Source organism: Protomyctophum bolini (assembly GCF_963924005.1).
Source record: "Protomyctophum bolini genome assembly, chromosome: 4".
NCBI classification, from domain to species: domain Eukaryota; kingdom Metazoa; phylum Chordata; class Actinopteri; order Myctophiformes; family Myctophidae; genus Protomyctophum; species Protomyctophum bolini.
In genome coordinates, this window is record NC_137865.1 from 1,690,597 (window position 1) to 1,711,936 (window position 21,340).

The 21,340-nt window shown below is 44.3% G+C and overlaps 1 protein-coding gene across 1 annotated transcript in view; it reads right to left on the reverse strand.

The window, feature by feature from the left end:
- The window catches only part of myo5c (myosin VC), a gene marked incomplete at its 5' end in the record, with an annotated part of 229,240 nt that overhangs the window by 1,498 nt on the left and 206,402 nt on the right, over positions 1–21,340 (reverse strand). The window contains 10 exons of the mRNA XM_080761194.1: positions 969–1,146; positions 1,778–2,093; positions 3,682–3,832; positions 7,028–7,117; positions 8,644–8,798; positions 12,725–12,829; positions 13,302–13,386; positions 14,436–14,604; positions 14,928–14,991; positions 15,490–15,571. Coding sequence (XP_080617320.1) covers positions 969–1,146; positions 1,778–2,093; positions 3,682–3,832; positions 7,028–7,117; positions 8,644–8,798; positions 12,725–12,829; positions 13,302–13,386; positions 14,436–14,604; positions 14,928–14,991; positions 15,490–15,571 — 1,395 coding nt within the window. The remainder of the gene's footprint in view (positions 1–968; positions 1,147–1,777; positions 2,094–3,681; positions 3,833–7,027; positions 7,118–8,643; positions 8,799–12,724; positions 12,830–13,301; positions 13,387–14,435; positions 14,605–14,927; positions 14,992–15,489; positions 15,572–21,340) is intronic.

Sequence of the window (21,340 nt, forward strand, 5' to 3'; positions counted from 1 at the left end):
CAAATAGGGGTCCGCGGGATAATTTCACAAGTTCATATTTTCGATTATTTTGCAGATTTTCCTACATAATGCCTCATTTGCATATTTAAAAATGTAAAATTTGTAATACAATAAATCATTGTCTTCGTGTAAGTACTCAATTGGGGAAGTTTCATGGTGATAACAATCTAATATAGGTATGGTTTTGCCTACTCAATTCATAATTACCATTTCAATTTTGGAGTTCTGGCTCATGGACTAAAAACCAAAAAGAACTGAACCGGTTCCCATTGGGAACCATGAAACCGGTGGAAAAGGGGCCCTAGTGTCATCCCTAATCAGTGGGATTGGGCCCATGCTGTGAGTTCTTATAGGCAGGAAGTGACACTCATTCAGATTTGAATCGTGTGAACTTGAACTTAGCAAACATTGTTCCATCTCCCTTTTCCCCTGTTTTTAGTATTGTTAAAACGTATGGGAAATAGAATATGAATTTTAATTGCAAGTAAAGAAGTTGTCCGAGTCTGCTGATATTCGCCCTGCTAGTACAAACGCGTTACCTGCACAGGGTTGAGCTGGGAGCATGTTTATATTATTTTATTTTACATTTAACTTAACCCATTTAGACCTGAGGACGATTCTACAAATGCCTTCTAAATCCTGAGTTTTCTGAAAAACCTCATGTTGCTATAGTCATTCTCAAACATTTTCATGTCAAGGACCCCCAAGATTATAATGTAAGTGGCTACCGACCCCCATCTGAAAATATGTTGTTCCAGGGACTCCCCCCCCCCCCCCCCCCCACAAACAAAGATTTGAAATTCACTGTGAAAGAATACAGCATATTCAAAATTTTGCGCCACATTTTCACGATAAAAAAAAAAATAGGAGATCCACAAGCTTGTAGATCTGCTATTTTTCAATAGCTAAATTATAACATAATTGCTTAAAACACCAATTCCCGCCGCAAAATGGGTCAACGCGTCAACCTGAACAGCGTTGAGCTCGGTGCACGTCTCCACGATCTCCTTGGCGTCGTCGTCGGTGCATTTGCCGACCTGCAGCAGCCAGGCGGCCTGAGACAGCGGCTTCAGCGTGTCCATCATGGCGCCGGAGCTCTGGAGATCCTTGTCCTTCAGCCACTCCTCCAGGTAGCTGATGTTACACCTGGGAAACACAGCAGAGTATAAGAGAACCTTCACGGGGGCACATATTTGGTAGTGCTGTGCTGTATACAGGCAGCTAGAAGGTCCTATGGGTTTGATTCCCGCTGCGGGGACGCTGTGGGTGCTGGCGGCGTGTTCCCTCCTCCGCGTCGTCAGTACTGCATACTTGGCGAAAGGGCCTTTCTATGTGTGGAGTTTGCATGTTCTCCCCCGTGTCCCCTAGGGTAGGTACCCGTCCCTCACATGTTCTTCCCGTGTCCCCCCTCTAGGGTAGGTACTCTCACATGTTCTCCCCGTGTCCCCTAGGGTAGGTACCCTCACATGTTCTCCCCGTGTCCCCTAGGGTAGGTACCCTCACATGTTATCCCCGTGTCCCCTAGGGTAGGTACCCTCACATGTTCTCCCCGTGTCCCATAGGGTAGGTACTCTCACATGTTCTTCCTGTGTCCCCTAAGGTAGGTACTCTACCCTAGGGGGCACGACTGACATAGAAGCACAGCATTTTCAGAAAACTGTCAGGAGAAGACATTTTTAGAATCTGATCTCAGGTCAAAATGGGTTAAGTACAGTACTCAAGTAAAAGTACTCAGTCCCTTTCCCCACCAAACCGCAGTCACGTGACCCATACGTACCTGATCTGCAGGCCCTTGCGGCAGGACGACATGTCCTTGCGGAGCAGGACGTTGTTGAAGGTGAGCGCGCCGATGAGGAAGAACATCTGCTTGACGGCCTGGGCGAGCAGCGACGTCTCCATGGCGTGCTGCAGCATGGCGCCGTGGAACAGGCTGAGCTGGGCCAGGACCGAGCCCATGGTGAACGCCTTATTATCGCCAGCAGCGTCAAACGCGCCGCCGCCGCCGCCAGCGCCGCTGCTGGAGCGCTTCCTGAAGCCGGGAGGCTTCATGCTGGACATGCCCTGGAGGCTCTCGTGCTCCAACATGCCTGGAACTGGTAGAGGACAGGGGTAACTAGTAGGAACTGGTAGGAACTGGTATAGGACAGGGGGAACTGTTAGGAACTGGTAGGAACTGGTATAGGACAGGGGGAACTGGTAGGAAGTGGTAGGAACTGGTATAGGACAGGGGGAACTGGTAGGAACTGGTATAGGACAGGGGGAACTAGTAGGAACTGGTATAGGACAGGGGGGAACTGGTAGGAACTGGTATAGGACAGGGGGGACTGGTAGGAATTGGTAGGAACTGGTATAGGACAGGGGGAACTGGTAGGAACTGGTATAGGACAGGGGGAACTGGTAGGAACTGGTATAGGACAGGGGGGAACTGGTAGGAACTGGTATAGGACAGGGGGGACTTGTAGGAACTGGTAGGAACTGGTATAGGACAGGGGGAACTGGTAGGAACTGGTATAGGACAGGGGGAACTGGTAGGAACTGGTATAGGACAGGGGGAACTGGTAGGAACTGGTATAGGACAGGGGGAACTGGTAGGAACTGGTATAGGACAAGGGGAACTGGTAGGTACTGGTAGGAACTGGTATAGGACAGGGGTAGGCAAACCCGAGATGTTGAAAGAGCCCTTTTCGACCAAAAAATAAATTCAAAATCTATCCGGAGCCGCAGAGAAAATTACGCATTATGCTGCTTGTCCAAGCTTTATTATCTCCCGGGTTGCAACAAAACTATAGCAGCAGTGGTGGAGTTTGAAGTCCACGAACTGTTAAATCCTCTGTTTTCGTCTTTTTTCTCCCTGTAGAAGCCGTAGTAGCGCAGCAGGCAGCAGCCTCTCACACCCACCGGTTTGTTCATAATAGACACCTGGCTGGCACGGCACAGTGTGTCGCATGCTATGACGCAAATTTTTGTTGACATATATGTCGAAACTTAATATTTATTCTACACATTTTTACAACATTGGAAAACGTAAGAGTGTTTGTCACGTTTGGCCTCCTACAGAAACCATAAATGAAAAATAAAAATGTACGTGAAAGAATAGCATTAATACATTTTCATCGATTTTTTTTGGAACGCTACAGGGAGCCACTAGTTGCAGTAGGACAAGTTAACACACACGTTTGATGTCTGGAAATGACGTTGCCGCTTTGCAAATCTGTTTACATTCTACAAGTGTATGAACACACTTTTTTCACGATTCGTATCACGATACGGTTTTTCACGATATTTTAAAACAAAAATATTTTTGTATTTTATAATTTGATTTAATTTCCCCCCCCCCCCCCGAGCACATTTTTTATATATCTACATTGCAAAAGAAGTACCATTACTTTTGACAGTGCAGAAACATAATTGCCTTCCTTGATGAGCATCAACGACCATCATCACCTGCGCACAGTCACAGACACACACAGCTCCCCTCTACTATTTCTCTCCAAAAGCACTTGAATATGATGGAATATGACTAAAGCTCACATTTCACATCGCACACCATAATGCACTAGCCCCCAACAAATATATATAATCAAAAAATATATTTCAATAAATCGATTCATATCGCCGGGATTAATATCGATATATATATCGACATACAATGTATCGTTACATGCCTAGTGTTGACCGTACCGATCATAGGAGTGAGGGTCTTGTCCAGCACAGAGATGAACTGGTGGTAGATGTGGATGTTCAGGTCGCTGAGGATCTGTCGGTGTTCCGACAGGTCAAAGTTCTGGAGGCAGTTCTGGTTCTGACGGCTCGTGTTCTGCTTGGTGAACTCCTGTTGAAAACAACACACGCACACACACACACACACGCACGCATGCACACGCAGACACACACACACACACACACACACACACACACACACACACACACACACACACACACACACACACACACGTTCCGTAAAACACGGTAACATGTTATTGTGCCGAACACTATCCCAAAACCTTAACCAGCCACATAGGTCGCTAATCCTAGCCTCAGTCTTAACCCGCCACATAGGTCGCTAACCCTAGCCTCAGTCTTAACACTTAGAATGCTGAAAGCGTTTTTAAACGTTTTATTATAGCCACCCCTAAGGTGCGCATAACGTTTTTATACGTTTTATGGTCCAAAAAACGTTTTTTTATTGATTACTATAGTTCAACTATATTTGCGCCCGGACAACTCATAATGTAACACCGATCGGCTCTAAAAAGAGTTAAAACCCCCCCCTGCTGAAAAGAGGTGTTGGTCTGAGAAGCGTCTGGCACCGCCTATTGGTTGGTCTATGCGAGGACGTACGACGTAATGGAGACGGCCGTCCGGCATAGACCAACGCAGATGTCAGGGGATCTAAAATGGATGGGACAATGCTCTTGTGTGTGTGAATACACTCGATTCCCCCTCCCCTCCTGTTTCTACATGGTTTCTCCCGAGGGAGAATGGTGGGGGGGGGGTCTCTTCCTCTTGGATCGCATTGGCAGTTCCCCCCCCACTCCCGAGTCCCCACTGCTTTCAACTGCAAGGCTTGCACTCTCATTCTCGGAACAAGATACAACGCGATTTGCTCTCTGCCCGTATATAAACCTGCAACGATCGGCATTTGATTTTATAACGTTTGCCAGACACATGTGGAGTTAGTCATGGACAGATTGCACATCATTATCGAGGGACCGCCATGATACGTTGGTCGCTGATCGCAAGCCGTACTGCTGCTGCTGCTGCTTTGCTCGCATCCAACCATCCATCCCCCTTTCTCGTTACAACAGGCTATTATAAACTCACCGTCGAGCAGCCTGCCCTGCACCTAATGTGATAAAATGAACGGCAGGACAAAATCGGATCGATTATTATCTGTCTATCAGCAACATACGGGTGTTTGTCTTGCAACGACAGGTGGTGCTTTCTCGTTGTTTTTTTTCTTCCAAACACGTTGACGTGCTGCTTCTGCTGCTGCCGCATCCAACCATCCATCCCCCTTTCTCGTTGTTATTTTTTTTCCAAACACGTTGACGTGCTGCTTCTGCTTTGCTCGCATCCAACCATCCATCCCCCTTTCTCGTTGTTGTTTCTTTTCCAAACACGTTGACGTGCTGCTTCTGCCGCATCCATCCACGATCGTCGTTGGTTTTTTTTCCAAACATGTCCAGACACAATCCGATCCAGTCTCGCGTCTCACCTTATAGATACGCGAGACTGGATCGATGAGGTTAGTGGTATGTCTGGACATGTTTGGAGCGGCACACGACAATCGACAATAATGTTGATTATGCAAGATCATTTCCTCAAAGCCTAGTTGCCCCCCCCCCCCCCCCCTGTTACTGCGATTGTAGCTCGAATCACAGAATGAGTTCAATGAGCGTAGGGAGAGGGCACATATGGGGCTACGATTGAGGCTGATTTATATTTTCTAACAACTTAGGAGAGAGACTGACCACGATGCAGGCAGAAGAAAGTTTCCAAGTCCGTTTTATGATCAGATATGTGCATCAAGACTCTCTGCTTTCATAAGAAAAAAACTAATACTGTAATTGCGAATGCAATGAGCACTTACTATGAGACCTAGCAGATCACGTCTGTCTGTCTGTCTGTCTGTCTGTCTGTCTGTGTGTGTGTGTGTGTGTGTGTGTGTGTGTGTGTGTGTGTGTGTCTGTCTGTCCCGCTTACTGTATATGTGGACCTGGCCCTTTTGTGCCCATATATGGAGCTGAGTGATTTGTGAGTCATGGTGACATGAGTGTGATGGCGTGGTCCTGCTTTGGGGACTCCTTATATGGTTATGGCTGAGTCATGGTGACATGAGTGTGATGGCGTCTTTTGTGACCATATATGGAGCTGGCGTGGTCCAAGCACTAACTATGACACCCTGCAGATCATGTCTGTAATTTATTCTAATTGTTATTGCAATTTACGATCTGCGTTCGCTTTCCGCGTTCGCGCGTCTTACTCGTAATAATAAAAATCACACCCCTGTGAAGTGAGCAGTGCAATTTTGTGAATATTTAGTTGTTAGGTCCATGCTTTCTCTAAAATTATCTTTTTCAGAGAACTTTAGAGATGGCATGGGCCTGAATAACTATTATTCACAAAATAAGGCCTATAGCGACATGTACATACTATATACCGTATGAAACAGTAGACTCTCTGCTTTCATAAGAAAAATACTAATACTGTAATAATAATAAAAATCACACCCCTGTGAAGTGAGCAGTGCAATTGCACTGCTCACTTCACAGGGGTGTGATTTTTCTGGGTGGTATTTTTCTTATGAAAGCAGAGAGTCTACTGTTTCATACGGTATATAGTATGTACATGTCGCTATAGGCCTTATTTTGTGAATAATAGTTCTTCGGGTCCATGCCTTCTCTAAAGTTCTCTGGTGGGCGCAAGCTGCATTCAATAGCCAATTAGTGACAAACTGTATATGTGTACAATGTGTACTGTTTTCCTCCTAAAAGTAGACATTCAGGGCTTTCATTCGGTATATGGTTTGTATAGGATATTATTTGTGCTCAATTTTATATCGGTCTTTTGAACTAAAAAAACTGAACTGAAATGTCTGTCAACTTCAGGCCTCCATATCTCTGTTGTTTTTTTTCACAAGCAGCGTGCAGGCAAAAGCAGGTGTTAGAAAAAGGTCAATATCTCCAGAATGGAAGATGGTAGAATCATATTTTTTTAAAAAAATTGAAGTGGACAAGTTATGCTTTCTTTTGATTTATGCGGTGTGATTCTCGCTATAAGAGGCCCCTCGCTGTGGGCCCCCAAAAAAGTTCAAAAATCCCATGTTAATCCCCTTAGCACTGGAAATCCTTGGTCCACTAGAACCTGTAGCATTCTAAGTGTTAACTGGCCACATAGGTCGCTAACCCTAGCCTCAGTCTTAACTGGCAACATAGGTCGCTAACCCTAGCCTCAGTCTACCTCCTCACCACTGTACAGAACTATGTTCTCACCTCCTCACCACTGTACAGAACAATGTTCTTACCTCCTCCCCACTGTACTGTTTCAGACAGTTCAGCAGGCAGTACATGTTGGACAGCCAGAAGGACAGCATCTCAAAGTCTTTGTGATGATCCTGAAATGAAGGGGGGGAAAAGGTTTGCTTCAGTTACGTTGTTTTTCGAGGCTTCTCTTTACCGTTTAGTACCGAACCCGTCTAGTCACGCCATCAGTAACTCACCAACACCACCCTCTCCATCAGTAACTCACCAACACCACCCTCTCCATCAGTAACTCACCAACACCACCCTCTCCATCAGTAACTCACCAACACCACCCTCTCCATCAGTAACTCACCAACACCACCCTCTCCATCAGTAACTCACCAACACCACCCTCTCCATCAATAACTCACCAACACCACCCTCTCCATCAGTAACTCACCAACACCACCCTCTCCCTCAATAACTCACCAACACCACCCTCTCCATCAATAACTCACCAACACCACCCTCTCCATCAGTAACTCACCAACACTACCCTCTCCATCAGTAACTCACCAACACCACCCTCTCCCTCAATAACTCACCAACACCACCCTCTCCATCAGTAACTCACCAACACCACCCTCTCCATATATAACTCACCAACACCACCCTCTCCATCAGTAACTCACCAACACCACCCTCTCCATCAATAACTCACCAACACCACCCTCTCCATCAGTAACTCACCAACACCACCCTCTCCATCAGTAACTCACCAACACCACCCTCTCCATCTATAACTCACCAACACCACCCTCTCCATCAGTAACTCACCAACACCACCCTCTCCATCAGTAACTCACCAACACCACCCTCTCCATCTATAACTCACCAACACCACCCTCTCCATCAGTAACTCACCAACACCACCCTCTCCATCAGTAACTCACCAACACCACCCTCTCCATCAGTAACTCACCAACACCACCCTCTCCATCAGTAACTCACCAACACCACCCTCTCCATCAGTAACTCACCAACACCACCCTCTCCCTCAATAACTCACCAACACCACCCTCTCCCTCAATAACTCACCAACACCACCCTCTCCCTCAATAACTCACCAACACCACCCTCTCCCTCAATAACTCACCGACACCACCCTCTCCATCAGTAACTCACCAACACCACCCTCTCCATCAGTAACTCACCAACACCACCCTCTCCATCAGTAACTCACCAACACCACCCTCTCCATCAGTAACTCACCAACACCACCCTCTCCATCAGTAACTCACCAACACCACCCTCTCCATCAGTAACTCACCAACACCACCCTCTCCATCAGTAACTCACCAACACCACCCTCTCCATCAGTAACTCACCAACACCACCCTCTCCCTCAATAACTCACCAACACCACCCTCTCCCTCAATAACTCACCAACACCACCCTCTCCCTCAATAACTCACCAACACCACCCTCTCCCTCAATAACTCACCGACACCACCCTCTCCATCAGTAACTCACCAACACCACCCTCTCCATCAGTAACTCACCAACACCACCCTCTCCATCAGTAACTCACCAACACCACCCTCTCCATCAGTAACTCACCAACACCACCCTCTCCATCAGTAACTCACCAACACCACCCTCTCCATCAGTAACTCACCAACACCACCCTCTTCACTCCGCTGATGACGGCGTTCATCAGAGACTTCAGCTTGGCTCCGTCGTTCAGGTAATCGGCGTGGCGGACGCACATGAACAGGATGTGAGCTGGAAGTCCTGGCAGCATGTTGACCACCACGCCTCTGGGCTTCATCTCTACAATATATATATAAATATATACATAAATATATACATAGCATGTTGTCTACCATGCCTCTGGGCTTCATCTCTACAATATATATATATATATATAAATATATACATAAAGATATACACAGCATGTTGTCTACCACGCCTCTGGGCTTCATCTCTACAATATATATATAAATATATACATATATAAATATATACATAGCATGTTGTCTACCATGCCTTCATCTCTACAATATATATATATATATATATAAATATATACACAGCATGTTGACCACCACACCTCTGGGCTTCATCTCTACAATATATGTATATATATATATAAATATATACATAAATATATACACAGCATGTTGACCACCACGCCTCTGGGCTTCATCTCTACAATATATATACACACATACACATATACATATACATATATATATCACTCATTCTTGAGATGAGGGACAAAAGTGGAAAAAACATGTCCCACACATAAGAGCCTTATTTTATGTAAAAAATAAATTAATTCATAAAAATAAAAGCACTTGCAAAGTTAAGTGTAATACAGTTGTGTATTATTATGCCCTTAATTTCATTATAATTGTTTTCATATTCCATCTGAATTAGTTAAAAGCAGGCCCTGTACCCAAAAAGGCCTGTATTTAGCCTGTCCCCAGCAAGTGGCCACAATTTCAAACTGCCAAAAAAGTGTCTAATACTGTCACAATCACATAAATATACATACTAAATTAAAGTAGATTGTCAACAACATAGCAAATAATATACACAGTTAATTTTAATTTATATTTTCTATTAAATATCTCATATCAAATGTTCGTCCCACGTCTCCGTCAACTCCGTCAGGTTTTTTTAAAAGTCTTAAATTAATCAGAAAATATTGTCGACAGATTTAGCCTGAAGACTCCTTTTCCAAGTCCCATTTATATTTGTTGCAACAGTGGAGTACCTGGTCTGACAAGCATTCAATTGTTTGATATTTTAAACAAACAATGTTGATAACAATGTGGTCACAGCTTTTACATGTCAACTCCGTCAGCACATTTTTATGATCTTTGTTAAGAATTCCAAAATAATGTTTATTATTTTAGTTTAGGGGTTAGGTTTAGCTAACAAAAGTAAGCAAAAACAAAATGGCTACATTGTACTAAAGAGGGTTAAGATGAAAACAAATGCCATTTTGTCAACTCCGTCAGACGTCAACTCCGTCAGATTTTGTGTCTGACGGAGTTGACGTGTATCTGACGGAGTTGACAAAAGTGTTCCTAAAACAATAAAATTATTGTTTTTGAATAATGGGCAGTATTCTAATTTGGCACACAGTTAGAGCATGCCTTAAGGAACATTTTTGGCTATGGGGCCATCACAGATTTGTCTCGTGGTGACCATGGCAGCCATATTACAAAAGAGCCGCCACCTGATTTTATTTTACAATAACTCAAGTTCTACACCACCTAGGATCTTGATTCTGGTGACTAAGACCTCATTTTCAAGGATGAGGGATACAGTGGTACAATTTAGACTTTCCCTGTGACCATGGCAGCCATTTTTCAAAATGGCCGCCACCTGCTGTTATTTTACAATAACTCAAGTTCTACACCACCTAGGATCTTGATTCTGGTGACTAATCATACATTTTCAAGGATGTGGGGTACATTGGTAATATTTAGATTTGTCCTGTGACCATAGCAGCCATTTTTTTTCAAAATGGCCGCCACCTGCTGTTATTTTACAATAACTCAAGTTTTAGACCACCTAGGATCTTGATTTTGGCGACTAATCATACATTTTAAAAGATGAGAAATACAGTGGTACTATTTAGATTTGTCCTGTGACCATGGCAGCCATTGTTTTTCAAAATGACTACCAACCTGCTGTTATTTTGCCAATAACTCAAGTTTTAGACCACCAAGGATCTTGATTCTGGCGACTAATCATTACATTTTCAAGGATGAACTTTCTCTGGGAGAGGTAAGGGCTTATTTCAGGTGCAGGTTGAGTTTCTACTGACAGGACATTAAAAGGAGGTGGGCTTTCTGGCCTTTGACTTGCCCCTTTCAGGTACAGATGCACAGTTTGACTTCACTGGCCACTGCAGGGAACTGTGGGGGAGAAACTTTGGTCTCTTGACACCCCGATTAGGTTCAGGGTTTTTTTTGGTGGAGACTTGCCTTTCATGACATCTTTGCTGCAGCAGTTGATCTCCTTACTGCCAGTGGTGGCACACTCTGGGTCTCTGGGGCATTGTATCTTGGTGGCCTCCTGCCAGTGTTTCTCCATCCTTCTCCTGAGCTCTGTGTTCTGGGGCTCTGTTATAGTCAACTTACATTGTCTTGGCTGGAGATTGCTTTCCTGCAGGGTCCAGCCCAGTCTTGTGCAGATGGCTGCTGGCCCACCTGGAGGCCCCAACCTCACTTGTTCGGTTGGTGTGATTAGGTGGGGTGGTCTTCCCCAATCAGGATGAGGGGTTTGACCCTTTCAAACGGCAGTCTGGCCAAGTGTCTGTATTTAGTTGTGAGTTTAGATACAGGATACGATTGCTCACCCAGCCCCAGGTGACATGAGGTGAAGGCTCCTTTGATTTGGTAACATTGCTTTGGTTGACATGCTGGGGACACAGAGAAAGACACTGATGCCTTCAGTGTCTGCACATCCTGCCTGATGGTCCTGAAGCCAAATCTTCTGTCTTCAGTCTTTCGCTCACTGTTCACTGCTCACTGTTCACCTCACCGAATTTAGCCCAAGGAGTTTGACCCCTAGTTTGGCCATAGACCCCCTAGTTTGGCCATAGCCACTTGCCCAAATGTGCCGACATGTGCTGACCTCATCACATCTGTGATGATGGCTATGGCCGTTTTTAGCCAACGTAGTGTTTTTTGGACAAATCTAAATAGTACCAATGTATCCCACATCCTTGAAAATGTATGATTAGTCACCAGAATCAAGATCCTAGGTGGTGTAGAACTTGAGTTATTGGGAAATAACAGAAAGTTGGCGGCCATTTTGAAAAATGGCTGCCATGTTCACAGGGCAAATCTAAATAGTACCACTGTATTCCTCATCCTTGAAAATGTGGGATTAGTCACCAGAATCAAGATCCTAGGTGGTCTAGAACCTAAATCAGTTAAACTTGTCAACTCCGTCAGATGTTCGTCAACTCCGTCAGACGTTCGTCCCGTGATGTTTTTGTTAATTTCCAAAGAAATAGAAAATTCGCTGTCAAATCTTTTGTGCTTATGTATTGAAACACCAACTGAAATGATACGTAATGATGATTTTTTTTTTTTTTACATGGTTTTCATGTTATAATATTGAAAATAAAGGTTGAAATGACGGTTTTGAGAAATTGGATATTTCATAATAGTGTGATATTGGAACAAAATAATATTAAAAGATTTGTATTACTTAACTTGATTACTGAAAGCCATTATAAGATAACTGAGGACTTTATATTATTGTTGAAATGATAAAATTCAATTAAAAGGGATTTTAGTGTGTCTGACGGAGTTGACATGAATCAGGTATTAAGTGCATAAATGTCCCATTTTAGAAAGAAATGTTATGCGAAAAACCTGTTCCTTCTCAAGATTGGTAGTTGAGACCTGTGTCTACAAATACATCTATTTGATTTGAATGTATCTTAAAAAAAAAAAAAATCCAGTTTGAAAAAAGTTTTGTCCCTTATCTCAAGAATGGGTGATATATAAATATATACATAAATATATAGACAGCATGTTGACACCACGCCTCTGGGCTTCATCTCTACAATACGATACAAAATCCATGATTATGCGGTGAAACATGCAGCGTTTATACACGCTTTTATAATGCGGTGAATTTGCGGGAAGTTGTGAAATATGCAAAAAAAGTGGCAAATAATAAATGAACAGGTGTAGAGAGAGTAGGACGGCTGCGTCCATCCATACCCAGGATGACGTTCTGAACGACGCGCGCCTCGTCCTCTCTGTTGAACTCCAGCATTCCCAGGTATTCTTTGGGAACAGCGAGGATGGCTGCTGCTGCCTGCTTGTCTGAGAGACACATACACTGTTGTAACACTATGAGAGACACACAAACTGGTGTAACACTGTGAGAGACACATAAACTGGTGTAACACTGTGAGATACACACAAACTGGTGTAACACTATGATAGACACAGAAACTGGTGTAACACTATGAGAGAGACACAAACTGTAGCCTGAAAAAAGTGTTTTCAGTCATTTTGCACTGAATCGGAGAAAACACAGTAAAAAAGACAGAAGAAAATACTGTATAAGTAAAATAATAATAATAAGCGTAATAATAATAATAATAATAACTAGAACACTTGCACACATCCATTGGAGTCTAGCGGCAAAAAAATAAAAAAAAATATAGCGAAGCATTCATTTATGTGCAGCATTAATTTATGGGGGGGGGGGGGGGGGGTAATACATTTTGAGATACAGTAAAAGATTTCTGCCCGGCGACAGCGAGGCTATGAAGCATGGATGACCTCTGACCTTTCTCCGACGTTTCCAGGCTCCTGATTTGATGGTTGAGTTTCTTTATCAGCCGATCTTTCATGTCCAGCTGCTCCTCCATGTCCTGGAGAGACGTACGCACGCATGCACGCACACACACACGCACGCAGGCCCACACACATGCACCATGCACACACGCACGCGTGCACGCACACACGTTTGTGTTACTACACTACATCGACGTTTGAAGACATTTTTAACCATGAGCCTAAAGCCGGACAAAATCACAACAGATCTAGAAGCCCACAACGCAACTTAGTGTAAATCAGACGTAACTCTGTCTAATTATTCTTATATACATATCTTATCTTATTCTTCTAAATGTCTAATCATGATCATCATAACCCCAACCTCAATCTTTTCCGTAAACGTATCTAAACATTTTTAACCCAATCTGGGCGGGAAGTAAGCCAGGGACCCATTTTGGCTATGCTTTAGCGATTGAAAAATAGCAGATCTACAAGCTCATAGCGTGCCACCGAGTGGCGCGCTACGAGCTTGTATAGAGCGCTGCAGTCCCGCCCCCTTTCAGAAAAGCGAGTGGCCCAGGAAGTGGAAGCCCCATGCATTCTCCCATCGGCACTTTTAATATAAATTATTTAAAGACGGTTACGCCGCGGACAAAGCCAATTCGGATCGTGACGAATCATGACAATGAACACAATATTTTGGGCCGATCAAATAATTTAAAAGACGAAAAATAAAACAAATAGTGTTGTCTCCTGACTTTCTTTTCTTCTTTCTAATGATTTGATCGTCCCAAAATATTGTGTTCATTGTCATGATTCGTCACGATCCGAATTGGCTTTGTCCGCGGCGTAACCGTCTTTAAATAAATTATATTAAAAGGGCCGATGGGAGAATGCATGGGGCTTCCACTTCCTGGGCCACTCGCTTTTCTGAAAGGGGGCGGGGACTGCGGCGCTCTATAGGTCTGCTATTTTAGAAAAATCGATTCAGACAAGACAATCTTAGAATCTGATCTCAGGTCAAAATGGGTTAACCATAGGCCTACGATTAAATTATTTATGGTCCTCAAAAGGAGTATAGTCACGCGCACACACACATACTGTACACAAACGCACACGCACACACACACATACACACACGCACCATGCTGTGAGCGGTGAGGCGCGCGGCCTCCTCACTCAGCCGGCTGACTTCCCGCGCGTGTGAGACCGTGTGTCCGCTCAGCCGCTGGTTGGCGTCCCGCTGCTCCTCCAGCTCCTCCTGCAGACGCTGCATGGCCTCCTTCAGGTCCTCAGCCTGCTGCTCCGAGGCCCTGCATTGGTCGGTCGACCGCAGTGGGTTGGCCATAACGTTATAACCTCCTAACTCCATTTGACCCTCATACTGTCTGCTAAAGAAACTAACTCTCCCCCTCTCATGGAAAATGAGAAAATGAGAAAAATATATGGTTTTCTTAATTTCCTGAAAGAAATATATTTTTCATTTCCTGAAAAATGAACATTTTGGAGTTAGCCTATGAGGTTTCCTCCCGACAGCAGAGATTATGTTATTGACGTTTAGAAGATTTAGAACATTTTCCTCCTGGGGTTATTAAGTATTGAATCAATCAAAATCATAGAGGTTTTCTTCTTTTACCTGCTTTGCAATCTGTGCTCTTCGACTTTCTTCTGCAGAGCGTCGGAGATCTCATCCGTTTGACCTAATAAATGACACAGAAACGGTAAGGTACGGTTACACACATCTCACAAATTCACAATCTCACAAAGACAACATTGTATTCTGCTTTTAGCAACATGTGACGGATCAAACTTGGGTATTTTGCATGATTCTGAATCCATTGCGAGCATTTGTTTTGCACGGGAAACACTCCTCAGGCCTAAAATCGGCCGTAGCCGTCATCACAACATGTGATGACCTGGAAAAGGCAGTTCATCAGTAATCCCTCCGGGTTCTGTGGGCTGCACTACTGATCTGCTAACGCTGTGGGCTGTAGCTAAGCTCCACGCACGCATGCACGCACGCACGCACGCAGACACACAGACACACACACACCATGCACAAAGCTTGTAGATCTGCTATTTAAAAAACTTAATTATATATATATATAAATAATGGGACATTCTGCATAGAGAATACTTTCTTACTTTTGGTACTTTAGGAACATTCTGTACTTTGGGGCTCAACTCCACACACTGACCTGCCAACTCTGTGCTCTGTAGCTCCAGCTCCTGTCTGTGTCTCTGGAGCTCTGACACGCTCTGTTGCAGCTCTGGTATGACCTGTGAACAAACCATAGACTGTAAAGAAATATGGACAAAGCCCAGCTGGCGATTGGCTGGCCCAGACAACGAGGCGGGACTTCCCCTTTTTTTATTTTGACTCGAACGGGGGGTGGATCCCGATCATAGACTGTAACGGTAGCCACGCCCCTCGGAACTGTCGACAGGCCGGCAGTAGGTTGTGAAGTTGGCTGGGGTCAAGGGTCAAGGGCCAGTGATTGCACAGGGCAATCCTCAACAGAGGAGAGGCCGCCTCCCCAGCAGATGACGCAGTCTTCAAAGTATGAGGAAAAGGTCCCCAGAATGCAGACCGGGCGATCCCAGAAGAATGAATATGGGCAGTGGGGTCGCAAGAGATATAATGCTTACCCAAGGCGTTATGAGTTTCTTTCAAGAGAGCATGTCCAGAAGAATGAATATGGGCATGTTTACATTCAAGAGAGCATGTACAGAAGAAGGACGTTCTGGCCAGACACAGATCTGATAGCTGACCACATGTCAACAGGACCAGTACCTCACCCCAGGAGAAGATTCAAAAGGGGCGAGGCCAGGGCGGACTGCAGGAAGGGGGACTTTTGAAGTTCCACATGGCCCACTGATATATCAGGGAAGACGGCGGTTTAGTGGTGATGGATGTCATTACCGTGATGAGAACTTTGGTGTTGTTCGCCAAAGTGTTTTTTGTATAAATCTATTGTAAAGTTTGTATGGTCAAGTTTATATGGGTACTGTGAGAAGATATTTTATACTCATTTGGATAAAAAGAAGGGAAACAGCTGACTTGCATGTTGTCCTCCTTATCAGTGAACTGTCTGGCTGACCTAGTGACCTCCCTTGGTTTGGAGATTAGCAGCCACCCCTTTCCCCCCCCCTAGTTTCACCCCATGTTGGATGTTGAAGGCAGACACTATGAGTTCATTTTATTGTGTGTTGTTTTTGTTTTCACCTCTGAAACTGATATAATGATTATTAACTGTTTTGTTTTTAATAGTTTACAAATTGAATTGAAAAAGGGATGATTGTTTTCGCCTCCCTATTAACTAAGTAGAAGTTTGATTGCAGGTTGCTCATGTGATCATATGACAACATGAGGTGTAAACCTAAACAGGTTAAGTAAAAATACAAGTTTTAATATAAAGTAGGGATGATGTTATTTTAGCCTCCCTGGATTCTTAGAGACAGTATTGTGTTTTGATTTAGTTTTGATGCTAAAATGTAATGTTTGTAGGAGGTGTGTTTGTAAAGGACATGGTAAAAGGTCCTTAGATCTCTTTAGTTGATAAGTAAAGGCCCATAAATAAATAGGTGTTGGCATAAGAATGTGTGTCTGTTTTTCCCTCACTAAGCCATAGTGAGTTATTTGGCGCCAGCCATCTTCCAAAAATATCAAAGCATGGTAAAAAAAGCAAGAAAACAAACAAAGGTTACCTCCCCCTCAGGACCATACAGTATAAAACCCCTCAGGGCAGAGGGTTCAGGGTTCCAGTCTTCAGTCCGGAGGGGATAGGAGAGGTACCAGATCACAGAGGATGCTCTAAGCTTTTCAAAGGAAGTAGATAGCCCAGTTTTAGAAACTTAGTAGTAATTTGCCGAATATCTCCAGTTTTGCTAAACGACTTTTTATTTTACTTTATTTTTTGGATTATATCATTTTTGTGTGCAACTACAACTGTATAATAAATCTTCGATTTTTTTGGAAAAACACCCTGGTCTTGTATCCGTCTATTTTTGGTGAGTATACTGTTGTAACTAATATTGAATTATGTTTCCAGGGTATAATTATGCAGTATTGGGTGAGCGATGTGTCAGCTGCCTCAATTGCCATGCACAGTCAGGACAAATAGAAGAAATCTACTAAAGTTTGCATTTCAACCCAACTCATGTCACAGGCGAGACGCTATGACCTCTGTGTTCAACGGCCAGACTCCTCAGGCGAAGCGCTGAGGGGCCTGAGGCCTGGGCCTTAATAACAGAGGCCGCACTATCCTTTAGGCGAGACGCTGGGGGTATAGGGCGGTGCTCTCTCTTCATCAGCAGTTCAATAGATACCCAGGATATACAGGCGAGTCGCTGTAGAGTCCTGGGATCTGAATCCACTATATAAATATACTTGGAACTCAGCTTCATCGTACTATAACAGACAGAAAGAGTGACCGACCGAACTTGAACCGGCAAAAGGGGGACAGAATGGTCAAGTACACTCAGACTGTCTAACATGGCGTCCCTGGATTTTTTTTGAGTGTGGTGGCGCGTTGCACGCGTTCATCCTCATAACCGGACCGCGGGTCTTTTGGAACAAGTATGGAAAAGATGACAGGTGTCAAGCAGACCTTGGGGGACAAGCAAACAAATAATCAAGCGTTGGAGGTTCATGGAGTGTGAATTTCACAGCATTACAAATGTAACAAAATGGACATAAAGGATATTTGCTCTCAATGTGCACGTGAAAAATGATATTGGCTCTGGATGCTGATTTGCACTTGGGGGAAATAAGAGACGGATTTGGGCTTGGGAAAGACAAAAAGAAGAAACGGATTTGCACTTGGAAAATAAAATAAAAAGAGGCGGATATGCACTCATTTTTTCCCGTGCTCCACACTTGGTGATTGACGTGTGCCAGGACGCGCACTCATTTCAAACGGAGCAACTCGCGCAACAGCGTTGGTTGGGTGAACGATAACACAAAGAATGGGTTGATTGCGGAAAGTAATCACAAAAGGGGAATATGAAACGGGCAAAGCCCCAAATGGAGACACTGGTTTTGGAATGTGTGGACGCTGGGAGGAGTGTGGAACATGCAGTGCAGAAAGGGTGAAGAGCCCCAGCCTGGGACGCTCACACGACACTCACACGTTTATCCCAGCCATTCAGTCCCAACCATTCACACTCGGTGTGGTGAATTTATGCCTACTGCATGTGCGTTTTGCTATTCAAGGAGATTTGGAGTTGGACATGCAACGGTGCGTCTGGCGAACAGACCCTGGGTCATGGACCCGGTGAGATGGGCAATATACAAGTGCACAAGCCGCCTGCTACTGTTGCAGGGGGAGACAGGCCAGACGCATGAGGAAGATAAGCTGGCAGGGCCAGGCTTGGGACAGGCGTCTGCTGGGACAGTGGAGAGAACACCCGTGTAAGACATAGGTGTTGGACTAAATTAAACAAAAACTAAATGAGATAAAGATGAAGATACACCCTAAATATAAAGTGTAAGAATTAAAGCAGGAATGGTGCTTTCTCCCGGGTTCCTGATTCCTGGCACAGGCAGGAGGGAGAAATGATAGTCACCAAACCTGTTAGTCTCCCTATACACCACTGAGTGTGGGGTGGTTTAAGGTATTATTTTTATTATTATTATTGGTGCACAGACGGATCCACCTCCCTCCTGTTGTTTCCCCCTAACTAACTAACAAACTGACTAACAAACTGGAGGTGTGATCCCAAACTAAGTTTAAGGCTAAGTTGAAGGTACACTGTACTACTGTATACCTGGATTATTATTACTATTATATATACTTATATATTACTTGGCTTATAGTATTTAAGCGTGATTTCTATTTCTACCTCTTGACCAGTTCCCACTTGTAAGGAGACGCGGTCTCAGTGGGTTTTTCACTGGTTAAATAAAGGTATAATTAGAAATATATTCATACTTAGAGTTAGCTTTTATTCACCTAAAAGTATGAAACAGGGTTCCTTTGCACAAGGAGCGGTCCAGACGAAATGGCGATCCAGTAGGATGGTCACGGTTGGAACCTGTGAATTACCGGGGTGAACGATATTTGTCATCAATGATATTGGTGTGAGATACGATCAAGTGCGATTTGAGTTGATATCTGCAAGGCCAGAAGTCAACAGCAACAACACAGGAGAAGCTTGTGAATTCCCGGGGTGAACGATATTTGTCATCAATGATATTGGTGTGAGATACGATCAAGTGCGATTTGAGTTGATATCTGCAAGGCCAGAAGTCAACAGCAACAACACAGGAGAAGCTTGTGAATTCCCGGGGTGAACGATATTTGTCATCAATGATATTGGTGTGAGATGCGATCAAGTGCGATTTCAGTTGATATCTGCAAGGCCAGAAGTCAACAGCAACAAACACAGGAGAAGAGAGGGACATGCTGGTGGAGCGGGGTCGATGACCTCCCTCCCTCCAGCCTGTCGCTGTCTGTTCGCTGCGCAAGAGCCAGTGGACATTCTGTGACTGTATTATAACAAACACCTACGCCTACGTGAGTGATGTAACAGATTACTAGATCCATTCATAAAGTCGTGAAACCGTGCCTTGGATGCATGAAGGCGGGCACATATAGGAGTATGTCGCATGTGAATCATCGACATGCATATGTGTGAAAAACATACGGTGAAGGACGAGAGGTGACAAGGAATATTATAGGTGTCGATATAGGATGTATTGTCACATGTGGATCAGTGACATGCATAGTTTTGAACTGTGTTTGTCACATGTGGATCAGTGACATGCATATGTTGGAATTTTGTTTTCCACGTGTGGAGCCGTGACATGCAAATGTGTCGGAAACGATAGGAGCCACCGTGGAGTGTTTTCAAAATGGACAATGGGACAGAGGATCGAGTCATGGAGACATGGAGACCCGGAAATTGTCCCAGTCCCTTTTGAATCTTTTATGTGAATTGTGTGAATTTTGTTTTCCACGTGTGGAGCCGTGACATGCAAATGTGTCGGAAACGATAGGAGCCACCGTGGAGTGTTTTCAAAATGGACAATGGGACAGAGGATCGAGTCATGGAGACATGGAGACCCGGAAATTGTCCCAGTCCCTTTTGAATCTTTTATGTGAATTGTGTGAATTTTGTTTTCCACGTGTGGAGCCGTGACATGCAAATGTGTCGGAAACGATAGGAGCCACCGTGGAGTGTTTTCAAAATGGACAATGGGACAGAGGATCGAGTCATGGAGACATGGAGACCCGGAAATTGTCCCAGTCCCTTTTGAATCTTTTATGTGAATTGTGTGAACTTTTCGTATACCTTTATATGACACTGGAGTGGCAACCTACGGCGTTGCCGTGACGACCTGTCTACTCCCTGTCTTATATAGGATGTATTGTCACATGTGGATCAGTGGCATGCATATGTGCCAGAAAGATATGGTGAAGGAAAGAGATAAGGAGACTATTTATTATATCAGAGCAGCCCCAAAGGTGTCTAATGGCTGCTGTGGATCACAAGGCTGTCTAAGCCATGGGACGTTGGGAGTTGACCTCGTTGGAGATAACATGTGACCCCTGACCTGGTGAAGCCAGTCTAGGGGTCCCAGAAGATGTATGAAGGGAGCTGGTATACTGGCGTGTCGCAGTGAGGAAAACAGAAGCTCCTTAAAAACCAGCCTGTGATTATTCAACAACTCTTTGCATTTGAGATTGGATTGGGCAACATCCAAACTTCATTAATTCGACCCCCTCCAGCCCTCAGGGGGCTGAGGAAGCAGGGCCGACATGGAGGAAGGAATTCGACTGCAACTACTATTATTGTATCTATTGAACTATGTTTTTTTCCCCCACATTTAGGTTGATTGACTAGCTCTAGTAGCTTTGACGACCCTGAAGGATACTGGACGACGTCAGCAGTCGACTGTAAACCACCGAGGAAATAACGAAAATGAATGCGTTCGGTGTTTCTACTCCGATAATGAACTGGTATTCATATGACCTACCGGAGGAGTGGAGGAGATTCAAGCAGCATACTGAATTAATGTTCTCAGGCCCACTTAAGAAGATAGCA